At 36.4% G+C, this 19,431-nt stretch overlaps 1 protein-coding gene across 4 annotated transcripts in view; it reads right to left on the bottom strand.

Moving 5' to 3' along the window:
- The window catches only part of MOSPD2 (motile sperm domain containing 2), a 68,389-nt gene that overhangs the window by 32,499 nt on the left and 16,459 nt on the right, over positions 1-19,431 (bottom strand). For all 4 annotated transcript variants that reach the window (XR_004348096.1, XM_032620126.1, XM_032620129.1 and 1 more), the window contains exons 4-8: positions 19,034-19,120; positions 17,448-17,602; positions 13,763-13,823; positions 11,287-11,325; positions 5,919-6,043 (exon numbers count right to left, since the gene is read on the bottom strand). Coding sequence is in view for 3 of the 4 variants with exons in the window: in XM_032620126.1 (XP_032476017.1) it covers positions 5,919-6,043; positions 11,287-11,325; positions 13,763-13,823; positions 17,448-17,602; positions 19,034-19,120 (467 nt within the window). In the remaining variant the exon portion in view is untranslated. The remainder of the gene's footprint in view (positions 1-5,918; positions 6,044-11,286; positions 11,326-13,762; positions 13,824-17,447; positions 17,603-19,033; positions 19,121-19,431) is intronic.

The raw sequence follows: 19,431 nt of genomic DNA, 5'->3' as shown, positions 1-19,431 counted from the left end.
GACTGGCTGAATGGATACAAACCCATATATATGCTGTCTACAAGAGACCCACTTCAAATCTAGGGACATACAGACTGAAAGTGAGGGGACTGAAAAAGGTATTCCATGCAAATGGAAATCAAAAGAAAGCTGGAGTGCCAATACTCATATCAGACAAAATAGACTTTAAAGACTGTTACAAGAGACAAAGAAGGACACTACGTAATGATCAAGGGATCAAAGAAGATATAACAATTGTAAATATATATGCACCCAACTTAGGAGCACCTCAATACATAAGGCAAATGTAACAGACATAAAAGGGGAAATTGACAGTAACACAATAATCATGGAGGACTTTTAAACACCTCACATCAATGGACAGATCATCCAGACAGAAAATCAATAAGGAAACACAGGCCTTAAATGACACATTAGACCAGATAGACTTAACTGATATTTATAGAGCATTCCATCCAAAAGCAGCAGAATACACATTCTTCTCAAGTACACGGGAAACACTCTCCAGGATTGATCACATGCTGGACCACAAAGTGAGCCTTGGTAAATTTAAGAAAACTGAAATCATATCAACAATCTTCTCCAACCACAATGCTATGAGACAGACATCAACTACAAGAAAAAAACCGTAAAAAACACTAACACGTGGAAGTTAAACAATATGCTAATAAACAACCAATGGATCACTGATTAATCAATGAGGAAATCAAAAAATACCTAGAGACAATGACAATGAAAACACAAAGATCCAAAACCTATGGGAAGTGGCAAAGCAATTCTAAGAGGGAAGTTTACAGCAATACAATCTTACCTTAATGAAACAAGAAAAATCTCAAAGGAACAACCTAACCTTACCCCTAAAGCAACTAGAAAGAGAAGAACAAACAAAACCCAAAGCTAACAGAAGGAAACAAATCATAAAGATCAGAGCAGAAATAAATGAAATAGAGATGAAGACAACAACAGAAAAGATCAATGAAACTAAAAGATGGTTCTTTGAGAAAATAAACAAAATTGATAAACCTTTAGCCAGACTCATCAAGAAAAAAAAGGGAGAGGGCTCAGACCAATAAAATTAGAAATGAGAAAGGAGAAATCACAACAAACACCACAGAAATACAAAGGATCACAAGAGACTATTACAAGCAACTATATGCCAATAAAATGGACAACCTAGAAGAAATGGACAAATTCTTAGAAATGTACAATCTCCAAAGAATGAACCAGGAAGAAATAGAAAATATAAACAGACCAATCAGAAAATATAAACAGACCAGTACTGAAAATATAAACAGACTAATCAGAAAATATAAACAGACCAGTACAGAAAATATAAACAGACCAATCAGAAAATATAAACAGACCAGTACTGAAACGGAAACTGTGATTTAAAAATTCCCAAGAAACAAAACTCCAGGACCAGATGGCTTCATAGGTGAATTCTATAAAACATTTAGAGAAGAGTTAACATCTATCCTTCTGAAACTATTCCAAAATACTGCACAGTAAAAAACACTCCCAAACTCATTGTATGAGGCCCCCATCACCCTGGTACCAAAACCAGACAAAGATATCAAAAAAAGAAAATTACAGGCCAATATCACTGATGAACATTGATGTAAAAATCCTCAACAAAATACTAGCAAACTGAATCCAACAATACATTAAAAGGATCATATACCAAGATCAAGTAGGATTTATCCAAAGGGATGCAAGGATTTTTAATATCCACAAATCAGTAAGTGTGATACACCAAATTGACAAACCGAAGAATAAAAACCATATGATCACCTCAATAGATGCAGAAAAAGCTTTTGACAAAATTCAACACCCATTTATGATAAAAAACTCTCCAGAAGGTGGGCATAGAGGGAACATACCTCAACATAATAAAAGGCATTTATGACAAACCTACAGCTAACATCATACTCAATGGTGAAAAGCTGAAAGCATTACCTCTAAGATCAGGAACAAGACAAGCGTGTGCACTCTCACCACTTTTATACAACACTGCTGTGTACAGGACTTCCAAAACTATCAGAGAAGATAAAAGGAATCCAAAATGGAAAAGAAGTAAAACTGTCAACTGTTTGCAGATGAAATGATAATATACATAGAAAATCCTAAAGATGCTACCAGAAAACTTACTAGAGCTCATCCATGAATTCAGTAAAGGTGCAGGATACAAAATTAATACACAGAAATCTCTTGCATCCCAATACACTAACAATGAAAGATCAGAAAGAGAAATTAAGGAAACAATCCCATTTACCATTACATCAAAAAGAATAAAATACCTAGGAATAAACCTACGTAAGGAAGCAAAAGACCTGTACTCTGAAAACTATAAGGCGCTGATAAAAGAAACTGAAGATGACACAAACAGATGGAAAGATATACCATGTTCTTGGACTGGAAGAATCAATAATGTCAAAATGACTACACTACCCAAGGCAATCTACAGATTCAATGCAATTCGTATCAAATTACCAATGGCATTTTCCACACAAGTAGAACAAAAAATTTTTAAATTTGTATGGATACACAAAAGACCCCAAATATCCAAAGCAATCTGGAGACTATACTACAAAGCTACAGTAATCAAAACACTATGGCACTGGCACAAAAACAGAAACATAGATCAACGCAACAGGATAGGAAGTCCAGAAATAAACACACCAACCGACGGTCAACTAAACTAGGACAAAGGAGGCAAGACAGTCTCTTGAGTAAATGGTGCTGGGAAAACTGGACAGCTACATGTAAAAGAACGAAATTAGAACACTCTCTAACACCATACACAAAAGTAAACTCAAAATGGATCAAAGACCTAAATGTAAGACCAGATACCATAAAACTCTTAGAAGAAAACATAGGCAGAACACTCTCTGACATAAATTGCAGCGATATCTTTTTTGTTCCACCACCTAGAGTAATAAAAATGAAAATAAAGAAATAGGACCTGATTACACTTACAAGCTTTTGCACAACAAAGGAAACCAAAAACAAAAAGACAACCCACAGATTGGGAGAAAGTATTTGTAAACAAAGCGACCAACAAGGGATTAATGTCCAAAATATACAAACAGCTCATGCGGTTAAAAAAAAAACAAAACCAAAATAACCCAATCAAAGAATGGGCAGAAGATCTAAATAGACATTTCTCCAAAGAAGATATACAGATGGCCAAGAAGTACATTAAAAGATGCTCAACATAAAAAAAAAAAAAAAAAAAGATGCTCAACATAACTAATTATTAGAGAAATGCAAATCAAAACTACAATGAGGTATCAGCTCACACTGGTCAGAATAGCCATCATTTAAAAAAAAATCTACAAATCATAAATGCTGGAGAGGATGTGGAGAAAAGGGAACCCTCCTGCACTGTTGGTGGGAATGAAAGTTGGTACAACCATTATGGAGAATAGTATGGAGGTTCCTTAAAAAACTAAAAATAGAACTACCATATGATCCAGCAATCCCACTTCCTGGGCATATATCCAGAGAAAACCATAATTTGAAAAGATACATGTACCCCAACGTTCACTGCAGCACTATTTGCAATAGCCAAGACATGGAAGCAACCTAAATGCCCAAGAGAGGAATGGATAAAGAAGATGTGCTACATATATATAAAGGAATATTACTCAGCCATAAAAGGAAAGAATTAATGCCATTTGCAGCAACATGGATGGACTTAGAGATGATCATACTAAGTGAAGTCAGACAGGGAAAGACAAGAATCACATGATGTCACTTATATGTGGAATCTAATAAAAAATGATACAAATGAACTTATTTACAAAACAGAAACAGACTCACAGATCTCGAAATCAAACTTACGGTTACCAGAGGGGAAACATGGGGGTAGTGATAAATTAGGAGATTGGGATTAACATATACACACTACTATATATAAAACAGATAAGTAACAAGGACCTACTGTATAGCACAGGGAACTCTACTCAACACTCTGAAATATATGGGAAAAGAATCTGAAAAAGAATGGATATATATGTATATATATGTATAACTGATTCACTTGGCTGTACACCTGAAACTTACACAACATTTTAAAGCAACTATACTCCAATAAAAGTTAAAAAAAAAAGACAGAAATAATTGGATGTTTAAGGGGGAAAAAAGAAACATATTTTCAGCCATCTTTAATGACCATCATTCAGTAATAATAGAGACTTTTCATTTGCTTTTTCAGATGTCTGGGCATCAAGATACTCGTAACCAGTTTAAGGTCCAATTTGGCTGAAGAAATTATTGTGCATGTCTGTATAGGAAAGATTCAATTTTCTGTTACCCCCACCCCACCCAGTTTCTCTTGCAGTGAGTTGAAGTGTGTTGGGAGTTCTGTGGAGGATTATGTTGAGTTCTGATAGTCTGGAAACAGAATCTTAGACCTAAGGATAATATATGTTTGTTATCCTTTAAAATAAATCTGAGTCTCAGATCATAAGTGTTGTCTAAGGACTTTGTACTATTTCTTCTTTTCCTTTTTTTCCTTTTTAAAATCATCTGTAGCTGGTTGCCAAAAGCTGCTGAGAACTTTCTGTATAACACATCATCCTCGTGGCGAGTAAGAGTAAATTGTGGGGCTTCCCTGGTGGCGCAGTGCTTGAGAGTCTGCCTGCCGATGCAGGGGACGCGGGTTTGTGCCTCGGTCCAGGAGGATCCCACGTGCCGCAGAGCAGCTGGGCCCGTGAGCCATGGCCGCTGAGCCTGCGCGTCTGGAGCCTGTGCTCCGCGGCGGGAGGGGCCACAGCAGTGAGAGGCCCACGTACCGCAAAGAAAAAAAAAAATGAGTAAATTGTGGTTCAGATATTTTATTCAGTCGCTAAGAGATGATCTTTGATAGGTTCCAGATGTATTGTACAAATAAAATATGTACTATAAAAATAAAAGATAGCTCCCCCCCAAAAGTATTGGTTCAACTTTTTTAAAATGAAAGAAAACAAAGAAAAGCACACACGAAAACTTTTCATTTTGCTAGTCCTTCGGTTCTAGTTGAATACAATTTTGCCAGTACAAAGTAGATTGTAAAAATCAAATAATTGAAATATTAATCAAATTAACCCAAAGCATACCAAATCCATAGGTTTCAGTTTATTTAAAAAAGTCATTATCCAAATATGTTTCATTGTTATGGAGTATTAAAAATTTAACATATATCTACTTACTCCTGGTCTCTTAACTTCTCAGTAGTAAGATCATTTCCAAAAAATGAAATGACAGTATATATTAAAAACTGTTCAACAGTAAACAACTGGAAGCAAACTAAAGACACATCAAAAGGAAATTAAATAACTTATGGTTATTCCTTAAAAAATTTATGGTTCATCTCTAGACACTGGAATACTATGCAGCCATAAACAAGAGTAAGACAGCTTATCACATATTAATTTAGAATGACCTGTAAGACGTGAAGAAAAAAGCAGGATACACAGTAGTGTATAAATACACTACTTTTTTAAAACAGATGGGAGGGAGAAAGAATTATATATATACTATAATTGCTTATATATGTATTGCATATTTACTATGGTTGCTTATATAGGTAACAAAGATCCCTGGGAATAAAAATAAGAAATGAAACTAGGGAGGGGAACAGTGTGGTTGGCATAGCAGTCCAAAGACTTTTTACTGAATACTTGTTTCTCAATACTTTTACTCCATAGGTTTCAGTTTAGAACCATGTAAAGACATGACCTATTCACAAATAAACATTTAACAACTTGAAAACTTAAATAAAAAGTGTCTGTAACACTGCTTGCTATTTTAGGATATCTATGATTTTTCTTAGGATGGTAAGATATTGCTTTTCCTTTTTCCTTGAGGAAAGAATACAGCCTCATGTGCCATGACCCAGTCTTATTTTAGAAACAGGTTTCAAGTACTGTACTTACAGTTCCACCCATGTGAAGAGGCAGGTATTCTACACTGACATAGTCTTGGACGTCATTTTTACTTGTAAACTTCAACAAACTCACTGCTTCTGGACCAAGCCAGGATTTCACAATTTTGAAAGCAGCTGAAGAAAAAACAGTCACTTCATTAAATTCCTTTCATTCTCTTTCTCGATTTACTTACTGTATGTGCTAACCCACGTCCTCTGGAATTAGTTCAGGCTAAAATCTGTTAATATGTATTTTTCCATGGCACAGTACTTAATTCACATTCTCTAATCTCTGTAGGCATCTACATTTTGACTGTCCCTTGTAGGTTTCAAATGTTCCAGGAAGATTCAGGAAGATTAAATTATCCTGATGTTCATTAATAAACCTATCAGGGTTTTGGCCTCTGTACAAATCCATCAATGATCCCAACTACTGAGATTTCCAGACAATGAATCAAACAGCATTGTGATTCACTAATATGTACAATAGTATGAGAAGAGTCGTTTGCCTTATGCCTCTCTGATAAACCCCCAATCTGAAAAACCTTCTCAAATGAGAAGTCAGGAAGAGAAGAAAGCGGGCTTCCTCATTATGCGTGAGCCAGACCCAGACTTTCCATCCTAAGCCTGAACTTCTGTGCCTTTCTCCCAAGCCCTGCAGCTTAGAACTGTGACGATCTTACAGAATGTGCAAGAATAAACCGTTATCAAACACAGCTGTTTAGTAATTACAATTTTGTTCTGTCATGCCATTCTGATTTACTTAAACTTTTAAACCTCGTTTCCATCATGACTTTCTAAGCACATTTTAAAGGAATTAAAAGAGAAATCTAGCATTAAATTTTCAGAAGTGTCAACGAAAAAAAATGAAATAAAACCGCATGATAAAGATTAAACAGTGGTTCAGAAAATTGCATTTTTACTTTGGCTAACTGTGCATAAAATTTTTTTACATAACATTTACATTTTCATTAATTTCAATTTAAAAAGTCTGAGTTGACATGTTTGAAGCTATGCTACTTGAATTAACTGAAGTGCAAAATCTGACTTTTTATAACAGCTTTATGGAGATAAAACTTACATATCATAAAACTCACCCTTTTAAAGTATAGACATCAATGTTTTTTATTTAGTATATTCACAGAGTTGTGTAACCCATCACCACTATCTAATTTTAGAACACTGTCATCACACCGAAAAGAAATCTGCCCCCACTGGCAACCTCTCCTTATCCTCCCTTCTCCCATTCCCTGGCAACCACTAATCTAGTTTCTGTCTTTATGGATTTGCTCATTTTGTATAAATGGAATCATGCAACATGTGTTTTTTTTCATACTGGCTTTGTTCACTCAGCATGTTGAGGTTCATCTATGATGTAGCATGTATCAGTATTTAATTCCTTTCTATGGCTGAATAACTTTCCATTTTATGGATATGTAACATTTGTTTATCCATTTATCAATTGATGAACTTTGGACTGTTTCCACTTTTCACTATTATGAATAATGCTACCAAGAACATTTGTGTACAACTCTTTGTGTAGACATGTTTTCAATTCTCTTGGGGATATACCTAGGAGTGGAATTGCTGGGTCACATGGTAATTCTATGTTTAATGTTTTCAGGAACTGCCAAACTGTTTTTCCACAGTGGCTGCACCACTTAACATGCTCACCAGCAATGTATGAGGGCTCCAATTTCTCCACATCACTATCAACACTTGTTACTTTAGTCTTTTTGATTACAGCCATCCTAGTAGGTATGAAGTAGTATCTCATTCGGTTTTTACTTGCATTTCTCTAATGACTAATGATGTTGAGCATCTTTTATGTATTTATTGCCCATTTGCACATCTTCTTTGGAAAAATGTCTATTAAAATCTTTCACCCATTTTAATTTGGCCATTTGTCATTTTACTGTTGCATTATAAAAGTTATTTATGTATTCTAGACCTAAGTCCCTCATCAGATGTCTTATGTGTAAATATTTTCTTCCATTCTGAGAGTTGTCTTTTTACCTTCTTGATGGTGTCCCTTGAGGTACACAAGTTTTCAATTTTAATGAAGTACAATGTACCTATTCTTCTGTTGCTTGTGCTTTCTTGGTGTCATACCTAAGAAACCACTGCCTACTCCAAAGTCATATAGATTTACTCCTATGTTTTTTCCTATGAGTTTTATAATTTTAACTCTGACCCATTTTGAGTTAATTTTTGTATGTGACGGAAGGTAGAGGTCCAAATTCATTCTTTTGAATGTGGATATTCGGTTGTCCCGGTACCATTTATTAAAAAGACTAATCTTTCTCCACCTAATTGTCTGCGCACCATTGTTAACAAATCAATTAATCATAAATGTTACGGTTTATTTCTGGACTTTCAATTCTGTTTTACTGATCTATGTGTCTATTCTGATGTCCACACCACAACATCTTAATTATTATAGCTTTGTAGTGAGTTTTCAAACCAAGAGGTACAGGACCTCCCTGGTGGTCCAGTCGTTAACAACCTATCTTGCAATACGAGGGACGCTGGTTCAACCCCTGGTTAGGGAACTAAGATCCCACGTGCTGTGGGGCGACTAATCCCACACATCACAACTAGAGACCCCGTATGCCACAACTACAAAGCCCATGTGCTCTGGAGCCGGTGCGCCACAACGAGAGCGAAGCCTGTGCGCTGCAACAAAGAGCCAGCGCACTGCAATGAGAACAAAAGATCCTGTGTGCCTCAACTAAGACCCAATCCAGCCAAAAAAAAAAAAAAAAAAATCAAGAGGTGTGAGTCCTTCCATTTCACTGTTCTTTTTCAAGATTTTTACTACTCTGGGTCTCTTGCATTTCCATATGAATTTAAGGACAAACTTGTCAATTTCTGTAAAAAAAAAAAAAAAGTGGGGGAGGCAGCTACGATTTTGACAGGACTGCATTGAATCTTAGCAATATTAGGTCTTCTAATCTATTAACAAGAGATGAGTATTTACTTAGGTCTTGCATTTCCTTCGATGGTGTTTTGTAGTTTTCAGCATGAGTCTTCAACTTCTTTTATTATTTCTAAGTATTTTGTTCTCTGTGATGCTATTATAAATGGAATTGTTTAATTTCATTTTTGTATTATTGATTGCCAGTGTACAGAAATACAACTGGTTTTGTGTATTGACTTTGTATCCTGCCACCTTGCTGAACTCATTTATTAGTTCTAATAGGCTTTTGTGTGTGTGTATTCCTTAAAATTTTCCATATAGAAGATGTCACCTGCCTATATAGATAGTATGACTTCTTCTTTTCTAATCTGGATGCTTTTTATTTCTTTTTCTTGCCAAAGTGCCCTGGCAATGTAAGTGGTAAGAGCTGACAACCTTATCTTGTTCCTGATCTTAGGGGGGAAAATATTCATTCTTTTATTGCTAAGTATGATGTTAGCCGTGGGTTTTCATAGATGTTGGTTTTACATAGATGCCCTTTATCGGGGTGAGGAAATTCTCTTCTGTGAAAAATTAACTTTACCCAAAGAAAGGTCTGGCCTTTACCCTCAGCTTCTGGAGGTAACCTTCATGCCTGTTGGAGTGTCTTTGTTTGCCTAGGGACCCCGAGTCACACTGGAACAATACAATTTAGGGTGGGGGCTTTGGGTCACACAGTATCTGTAGACCTCTGGAGAGACTGGAGACTGAGATGAACCATGTGATAAACTGGTCAGGCCTAGGAAACGGAGCCCCAATAAAAACTCTGAACACCGAGGTTTGGGTGAGCTTCCCTGTTTGAAAATACTTCATGAGCACTGTCACATACTGATGACGGGAAAGTAACACACTCCACATTTGGTACTTCCCTGGATTCTACCATATGTTTGGTTTTTTTTACCCTTGGCTGATTTTAATCTGAATTGTTTCCTGGTAATAAACCATAACTTTGAGTACAATAGCTTTCAGTGAGTTCTGTGAATGATTCCAGTAAACCTGAGGGTAGTTTTGGAAACCCCTTGAACTTACAATTAGTGTCATAAGTGAGGGTAGTCTTGTGTGAACTACTGTGATCCAACTAACTTGGCAGTTGTCCCAACTCTGTGAACCTTCTATTCCTAGTTTCTTGGGTGCTTTTATCAGGAGAGTGTAGTGGATTTTGTCAAATACTTTTTGTGTCTATTAAGATGATCACGCGGTTTTTTTCTTTAGTCTATTAATATGTTGGGTAACTGGTTGATTTTCATATGTTGAACCAACTTTGCATTTCTGAGATAAATCCCACTTGATCATAGTATATAATCCTTTTTATATGCTGCTAGATTCAGTTTGTTACTTTATTGAGGGCTGGTCCATTTATATTCATAAGGGATATTAGTCTGATATTAGTTTTCTTTTTCTGTGATGTTTATTATTAGGGATATACTTGCCTCATAAAATGAGTTGGGAAGTGTTTTCTATTTTTTGGAAGAGTTTGACAAGAACTGGTGTTGATTCTTCTTTATATGTTTAGTAGAATTTACTAGTGAAGCCATCTGGGGTCTTAGCTTTTCTTTGTGAGTTTTTTGATTACTAATTCAATTTCTTTTGTTATACTTCTATTCAGAATCTTGAGTCCATTTCGATAGTTTGTGTCTCTCTAGGAACTTGCCCATTTCATCTAGGTTATCTAATTTCTTGGCACACAACTGTTCACAGTATTCCCTTATAATCCTTTACATTTCTTTAAGGTCAGTAGTAATGTCTCTTCTTTCATTCCTGATTTTAATAATTTGAGTCTTTTTTTCTTCATCAGTTTAGCTAAAGTTTTGTCAATTTTGTTGAACTTTTCAAAGAACCAAGTTTTGATTTCATTCGTTTTCTCTACTGCCTTCTATGTAACAATTGATTGGCAAACATGAATGAAAATGCACATTCTGAAAATAACATTAAATTTACAGCCACATCCGAGTTGGTAAAGAATGTTTTTCAATGGTTTAAATTTTTTTTTTTTGCCCAAAATATATACCATGACTGTCCTAAGGATTATGTGACTATAGAGATTTGGACTAAATTTTAGATTCATCCCATTTTCTTCCTCAACACCTGAAGCCCATGAGAGAACCTAGCCGAGGTCTGCATTCTGTGACATATCCCATCTGTAGATGACAAACAGGTCTTCTGGCTATAGTTTTACCTGAATGACTGAACATTTTAAAACTGTTTTTAGACAAGACTAATGCATATCCCCAGAGCCTGGGGGTACAACGCTGGCCCAGTTTGCTTAGGAACAGCCTTTGCGTGTTCTAGCTGCAGCCTCTTAAAATTACACACCAAACACAATAACATTCTTTTTTAACAACCATAGAAATATGGCTAAATTGTCAAAGAAAAAAAAATCAGACGTTTTATGTTAGGAAAGTATAAGTAATATACTCACCGTTCATTATCCAAGGCATATCAAAGATCACCATTTTTGCTGAAAGATAAAAAAAATTCATTGTCTGTGACTTAGTACCACAATAGTAGTCACTTATACCTGGCCTAAAAAAACTAGTGATCTAAATATATCTAAAAACTGAGATGGATGACTCAGTTTTAATTCCATAAAGTGTGAGTGGTGCTAGAACTAAACTGACTTCTCACAATGGTGAGGGGCTCACCTAGGAGGATGGCTTGTGTGAAATGAATAATGTACTATCACTGCCCTTTGGCAAATAGCGTGTTCTTTTATTCATTTATTGCTTTTGTTGTTTGCAGAAAGGTACCAAACAAAATAGTAAGTGGGTAAGTGGAAACTCTGGATGTGGCATGTCATATTAGTGCTAAAGTCCACTGAGCTTTAAAATGATTTCAATGTCTAATTTATGGCTTCAATTCTAGTTTTCTAGATATTATATTGTTAAACCCACTGACAGTTGCCCCATTTTTAATAAATCATTATGTTTTAAGAAACAAAAATGATTTCAACTTTTCTTAATATTATGAGCCTCAGGAAACCAAATAATTCCAAAGTATACAGAAATTTTATTTGTATACTTAGATGAAGATATTAAGCAGCCCTATTAACAATTATGATAAAGAATCAGAACCCACAGAGGGGATTTTTGATAACAAATTCATTCTTCTATTCCAGATGAATCAAAACATAATTTCATTCTTCCCTGAACAGAGAACTTCCTAGAATGATTATATTAATGTAGGACAAATAATGCACATGTAAGGAACAAGGTAGTTGCAAAGAGGTACCCTGGTGCTCAATACCTCAGTCTTCATCTGAGATATGTCTAAAAAGATTTTGACTCAAGATTTTAAGAATATTATATTTCATGACAAATTTTGAAACATGATCAACTTAAGATTCTATAAAATTCTATGTCTGTGGGCTTCCCTGGTGGCGCAGTGGTTGGGAGTCCGCCTGCCGATGCAGGGGACACGAGTTCGTGCCCTGGTCCGGGAGGATCCCCACATGCCACAGAGCGTCTGGGCCCGTGGGCCATGGCCGCTGAGCCTGCGCATCCGGAGCCTGTGCTCCGCAAAAAAAATTCAATGTCTGCAAAACATTATGTAGCTAGAATAATTAACTCTAGTTATTTGGAATGACAGTGTTCAATTCATCTTGATATACACCCATGAATTTATTAATAGTTTTCTCAAAAGAATCTTAGATGTGTTTTATAAAGTAATAGTAATATTTATGTTCTTTATAAACAGCTCTTCACAAACCCCTTTGGGTATTTCAATAAACAAGTGGATATTTTATTTTCATTCTGTACATGAAAGAAAAAATCTAATAATCCAGGGCAGTGATTCCCTACTGACCAATGACTGGCACCACTCAGCAAGTCTTAATGAATCAGGGTATATGCCAGATCCAGGAAGAATTCAGAAGGAACAGCAGATCCTACAGGTTCCCCAAACTAGACATTCTTTTTACCTAAAAATGTTCATCAACACTCTCTCTGAAGACACGAGAGCACAGGGCTAGGAGTGGCAATGATCCTCGATATCCACCATGCTTTCTGTCTGTTTCTCACATCACATTAACACTAATGTGAAAGCACGTCAAAATAAAATGACTTAGGCATTTCATGCTGTAGTGTCACCTGAGTCACAAGTCCCCAAAGACGCTAATTGTGGTATTTGCCAGGGGTGTGCCCAGGCAGACCTGTGAGTTTCCATTTCTGATGTCCCTGTTGCCTCTCTTCTGTCTCTTCACTTTCAACCCACTGGGGTTCTTAAAAATATTTGACTGTTTATGTGGAATGGCATCTTGATTTCCCTAGGGAGAAGCCATCATGTAAATCTATTAAGTCAAAAATGAATATATAATATTTAGGAGTTTTTCATTCAGGTAATTAATAGAAGAGTCACAATTAAAAACAAACTCCAAATGCCACCATATTCAAATGTCGTGCACACTAGTCAAGTGCTTTCTTAATGACAATTTAAAAAAAGCAACTAGAAACACAATGTACTTTATGTATGAGTATTGCTTATCACACAGTATATTTTACTTACCAATATTGCTCATCTGTTTCTTGCATGTAAGAAGTTCCAAATAATATTTAAAATTTCTCAGTTGAAAAATTAGTAAAAATGGGATAATCTTTGAAATAAATGTATGCTTTTACATCTCTGTGTGTGTGTGTGTGTGTGTGTGAGAGATAGGATGGCATGTACACAGATTATAACTTGAACTCTTAAAACTAACTGTAAAGGACAATGATTATTTATGAAAAATTTCTCCTGTACCTACTAGGATATGTACTTCAACTTCTAGAACATATTTAAGCTCTTCACCAGAAAACAATGTCTCAGGTATTAAAGTCTAAAATAATACAAAGCTCCACAATCCTTAGACACTGTGTACGGTTTCGCTATATTGTATTTTTATAAAGGAGCAAGTTACTTACAGAGGTATTTAGGGTAATAAACCTTAAAGCAGTTGATGATGAAGCGTACAAAGTCCATGTCCTAAAAGAAAGATTATACATTTAAATCTTTAAGACTGTCCACATTAGAGAATTTTAGATTGCATATTTCTAAAGGTGATAAATTATTAAATATAAATGAGGTAATTATTAAATTCTTTTAAAAATAGTTCATAAATAAATATTTATATTCCCAGGAGTTAGTTTTTAAGTCATTAAGCTACTTATAATAATCAGTCCTAAAACTGAGTTAAAGAAATTGGCTTAAACATCATTCATGTTACCCCAGACTAGTTAGATACTTTAGGCTGCTAAGGTAATGTGGCATTATAAAACGGATCTAAAGAGGAACCCCCCGGCTTCCCTGGTGGTGCAGTGGTTGAGAGTCTGCCTGTCGATGCAGGGGTCACGGGTTCATGCCCTGGTCCGGGAGGATCCCACATGCCGCGGAGCGGCTGGGCCCGTGAGCCATGGCCGCTGAGCCTGCACGTCCGGAGCCTGTGCTCCGCAAAGGGAGAGGCCACAACAGTGAGAGGCCCGCGTACCGCAGAAATAAATAAAGAAAGAAAGAAAGAAAGAAAGAAAGAAATAAAGAAAGAGGAACCCCATAAAGAAATTCTAAACATCTGTCGAACAATTAAAGAATTATTAGAACAAGTATATAGTTTTCAACCTGACTACTTGGAATGACAATATATATGCATGTTAATTCTGATATGTTTGTTTTTTAAACCTAATTTCTATACCTCATAATAGTCAATAAAATATATTTTATTAATCTTTTATACAACAGTTAATCTGATCATATTGGCCTGCTGTATCTACTTCACTTCTAGCTTCTTTCCTCTTGTGTAGGAGTCTAGAATAAGAATTAGAGTTTTTTCGTTTATATTTAAATGTTGTTCATTGACTTCAATTTCTAGGCTGACTATTGGTTCTACTGCACTGAACACAGCAACATGAAACTAGATTATTAGGGTTACTATTCACATGGATCATTTCATTCCGTGTGTTTCCACTAGCGACAGGCTGACTTACTAATCAGCCATCTTATAAGGACTGTAGGATGAAAGATACAACCAGGCAAACTTAAATCCATCAGTTACTCAAAGGTGAGCTGCCCTAGAGATCTGAGTCTATAAAGTTATTCCTAGCATGTGAGTTGTAGCATCTTTAACGCTAATAAACTGAAAATAAGCATCCATAACTATATTACATATTTATTATGGGATAAATCCTAGCATATAATAATACCTTTATAACTAATCATTATATCCACTGTGCACAGAGTTGAATAATTTGAAGAGTCAAAGAAGGTATCTCAAAATAACTAGTTATGTAAAGATTTGGTTACCTAGTATATGATCTGTGGCTTCCAGACTTTGCCCCAAAAGTCTCTGTCCAATATTCTTTTCATCTTTAATTGAATAACCTTGCTTATAAAATCCCAAATTACTGCTAATTCAAGCCGATTTGATAGGATGCCACTGGTGTACATGTATTAGTGGGTACTACATAAAGAAGCTCCATGAAACCCACTGCTCTGCATTCTGTGAGGATGTTTTCAAGGATGCTATTCATTATCTTGTAAAATGTCTTCCCTTTGAAGACCCATGAAAGACTTTTCTGGACTTCCCTGGCTGTTCAGTGGTTAAGACTCCACGCTTCCAATGCAGGAAGTGCGGGTTTGATCCCTGGTAGGGGAACTAAGATTCCACATGCGTGCAGCCAAAAAATCAATCACTCAAAAAAAAATTTTTTTTAATTAAAGAATAAAACTTGAAAAAAAAAAAAGAAAGACTTTTCTTCTGGTTCAAGTATCAGCAGTAGATAAACTTCCCTAAAATGCTGGTTTTAAAGTATGTCCACTGAGTTATTTTATTTGTCTTATCTTTACTGGAGTATAATTGCTTTATGATGTTGTGTTCACTGAGTAATTTTAAATGATTCCATTTCTTTCAGGCAAGCTTAAAGCCAAATTAGTGGCCTAACTCTAGTAAATAATTTAAATTTTGACTTGCAATTATGTATACATCTTTAAAGGTTGACTTAAATCTTTTCTGAATTACGAGGGTCATGTATAAACATAATTCAGTAAGATTCTAGTATTTGAAAACATTAATGATTTAACTACTTAGTAATGCAAATAAACTTTATAAATTAAAGATAATGAAACAGTATATAAGTAGCTTGAAAAATAATCAGCTCAATTCCTCGCCCCTGTATTTGTCAATAAAAAACATTAACATTTATTTTTTATGATTCTGGGTTAATAAATAGAAAACTATCATACATAAAGGATAATAGAATCATAATTTATTATTATGCAATATTTATTTATCTAGGCATTTTGATTTAGATTTTGGGTATAAAATGGTTTACTCTGTAATCTAGAACTCATTGACATGGAAACTAGATTGAAAAAATAACCCAGGGCAAATGACTCTTAGAGACAAAGAAAGATGAAAAAAAACTTGTAGTCCCACTGCCTAAAAAAACTCTAGCCTGTTTTTTGTTTGTTTAATGTCTAAGGCTTCCCTTTTGGGGGCTATGTATCACTAGGATATAACCCTGTCGCCCTTTTCTCTTAAAAAAAAAAAGCTATTTTCCAATATTACTACAAATTCTTTACAAACACCATTTTACATAGCTACACATACTCCATCAATTAGATACACCATAATTCACTTCACTGTATTGACATTTACATTTTTTCTACTTTTTCACCATTTTAAATGACACTCTGAAAAAATTTTGATGTACACTTTTTCTATACTCAGGTTTATTTCTTTAGAATAGATTTCTAGATGTTAGTTACCAGCCAAAGAGTATGAATACGAACACTTCAGGGAATATTAACATACTTTGCCAACTGGATTTTGAAAAAGATTTCAACGCTGCCCCAGGCATGTCTCCGAACACCACTTCACTGCTACCAGAATTAGCCCAGCTTTGAGTGTTAGAGACAACAGCTCTAATAAATGCGCCAACAAATCCCCATCGCTGCTGAAGGGTTTGTAGTTGGCACTAAGGTCACAAGGGCCCAAATTAAAGACCGGTAGGTTTTATTTATTTTTTAAGCTTGGCAAAATCACCTGAAGAAAACTGGTTTCCAAAGCTAACCAAATCAAACAGAAAGCGAACCTAAACGAGCAAACAAAAAACCTCAACAAAATCACAAAGTGCTGGATGTGCAAAAATGCAGGTGAACATCTTGCCACTGCAAAACATGGCATGCGGGTAATGGTACGCTGGAGAGCATACATTACTGTACTCCACATTTCCTGAGTGCATTACTCTGCACCAGGCACGGGGAGGTGCTGTATAGGGCATTATTAGCTCTGATAGAAAAGTTCACTGTTACCACACCTACTCATTACCCTGCCAGCCTCGACGTCTTCCTTCCATATCCTGTGTATCGGACAAGGAATATTTCTAGGAAATCTACAGTTTCAATGCCAAATACTGAAGCACATTTAATTTTTTGCAAATCCTATTCCACGTTTGACTTCACTCACAATGCAGGGGTTGGAAATAAATCCCCAACATGACTTGGTTAGCTCTATTTTACAGGACTACTTGGTCAATGGGGTAGTGGCAGGGAGGACAGGAGAGAGGGAGGATGTCATGATAAACAATGATTTAAGAATTAATGAAAAATGCTTACTATGCTATTTATTCCAGTCTCTGACAGGTCAAACATCACTGTTACAGGTTTCCCATTTTCTCTCTTAGCATACCGTTCCAACCAGAACGCAATAAGCTTCTTTTTGTCCAATATGGTCTTCTGGTCTTTTATATGATACTTCACCCTGATCCAGACTTTAAGCAGGTCATAAGATAAAAATAAGAAAAAATACTTATGGCATTATAATATTATTTATGCATATATTATATCATTCCTTTCCCTTAACATTTGTCTTTATTTTGTTTCTCAGATTAAAAACATCTCTTCGAAATAGTATATACTAGGGAACCTTAAAGAGTAGCAGAAAGGTAAACTATTTCCCCCCTTAGAAAATACACTTCCCCCCTTAGTAAGTAAGGGAAAAAACAATATTTGGTAATAACCGAAAAGTACTCTACACTGTGCTTAACAAAAAACAGAGCACTAGAAAAATGTTCCGTCCAGAGGAAAAGCCCAGACGGAAGCACGATGGCAGCATGAGCGGGTGTCGTGTGTGGGGACGGAGCCTGGCAACCATTCAGAGTGGTGGCAGCTAGGACAAGATGTGACGAGTGGTGAGAGGAGCAGCTGAACAGAGAGACAGGCAGGGCTTGAAGAAATCTGCATGAAATGCTAAGGGGGTAGGGGTTGGGAGTGAACTGAGGAAGTGCTACTGAAATTGGAGGAGGGGCTAAAGTGAAGCTCTGTCAGAGGAAGAGCCGATGGCTGTGGGCCCGAGCTGGGAGTACAGGGAGGGCGGGTGGTGGGACGCATATGGTTCAGCTGTGTGTTGTATTGAAGGCGGCCAACCATCAATCCGGTGGGCAGCTGGATGTGTACATGCATGTGGCCTGGGGACAGCCTGGGGTCACCGCTGTTGGGGAGAAGGCAGCTGAAGGTGCCAACGTACTTGAGATCACCCAAGGAGACTGCATCAGCTGGAAAGGAAAAGAGGCCAAGAAGGGAACAAAGCCTGGGAAGCACATGTGAGATACAGGTGGAATAAGGAATGGGAAAGGAAGATTGAGGGGGAGCCAGCAATGGGAGGAAAACGCTACGAGAGCACTGTTACAACAGGAGCTGACCATGGGCCACACACAGGGTGCACAAGGCGGGCACGACCGTGCAGCAAACTGCCTTGGCAGGACATCTGCTCAGGATGGGGCTGTGACACTCCTGCTGAGTCCCAGCATTGGTACAAACCAAGTTATACCTCTATCCCCTCTGCCCAAAATTCGGCTTGGCCCATTTAGCCACCCTTAGTGACCATCAAAAAGATTTTCCATAAAGATACTGGGTTGAATTTTAACATCAGTAAATTAGAAAGAAGATAATGACTCTGAGTTACATCCTTGTGGCTGTGTGATGGGATGTGGCATTTGCCTTTACAGCCTACTTTATTATAATGCAAACGGTACATTCAACTACTAAGTATCTGACGCTTGGTCCAGCTGGCCCTAACAATCCCTATTGTAGGAAACCTGACGTGTGGTACATACGTAGAAAGCTCTGCCTATTATTAATTCAGTTGAGATGGATGGCTACATCTCAAAATCCTGAAAAGCCAGTACATACATTATACTTACACAACTTGTTGCCTTCTTTGTCATAACCGTGGAGATAAATACCACCAATTTCCAGTAACCACCTGGGAATGGAGGCTTCAGTCAGGTCTAAAAAGCGATAAAGTTTGATGAGTAATTGTAACTTAGACGCCTTTTAAAAACAAAACTTACAACATAAAGGTTACTGTTAATATAGTAGCTCTGACATAAAAAAAGATAAACTTACTAAAAAAAGAAAAAGCTTATGCAAACATCTGGAAAGAACCTCTGACGATAAAAAATGGTTGTTTCTTACTAAGTAGAAAAAAAACTACATAAAGACACAGATGACAGAAATGGAAAAAATCCATTTCCTCTTACATATCAGCCATTATGATGTGGACACATCTCCATGTTCTAGTTGTATTTCACCTAATGAC

This window comes from Phocoena sinus, chromosome X (genome assembly GCF_008692025.1).
Source record: "Phocoena sinus isolate mPhoSin1 chromosome X, mPhoSin1.pri, whole genome shotgun sequence".
In the NCBI taxonomy this organism is placed as follows: Eukaryota; Metazoa; Chordata; class Mammalia; order Artiodactyla; family Phocoenidae; genus Phocoena; species Phocoena sinus.
This window is presented reverse-complemented; position numbering and strand designations above follow the sequence as displayed.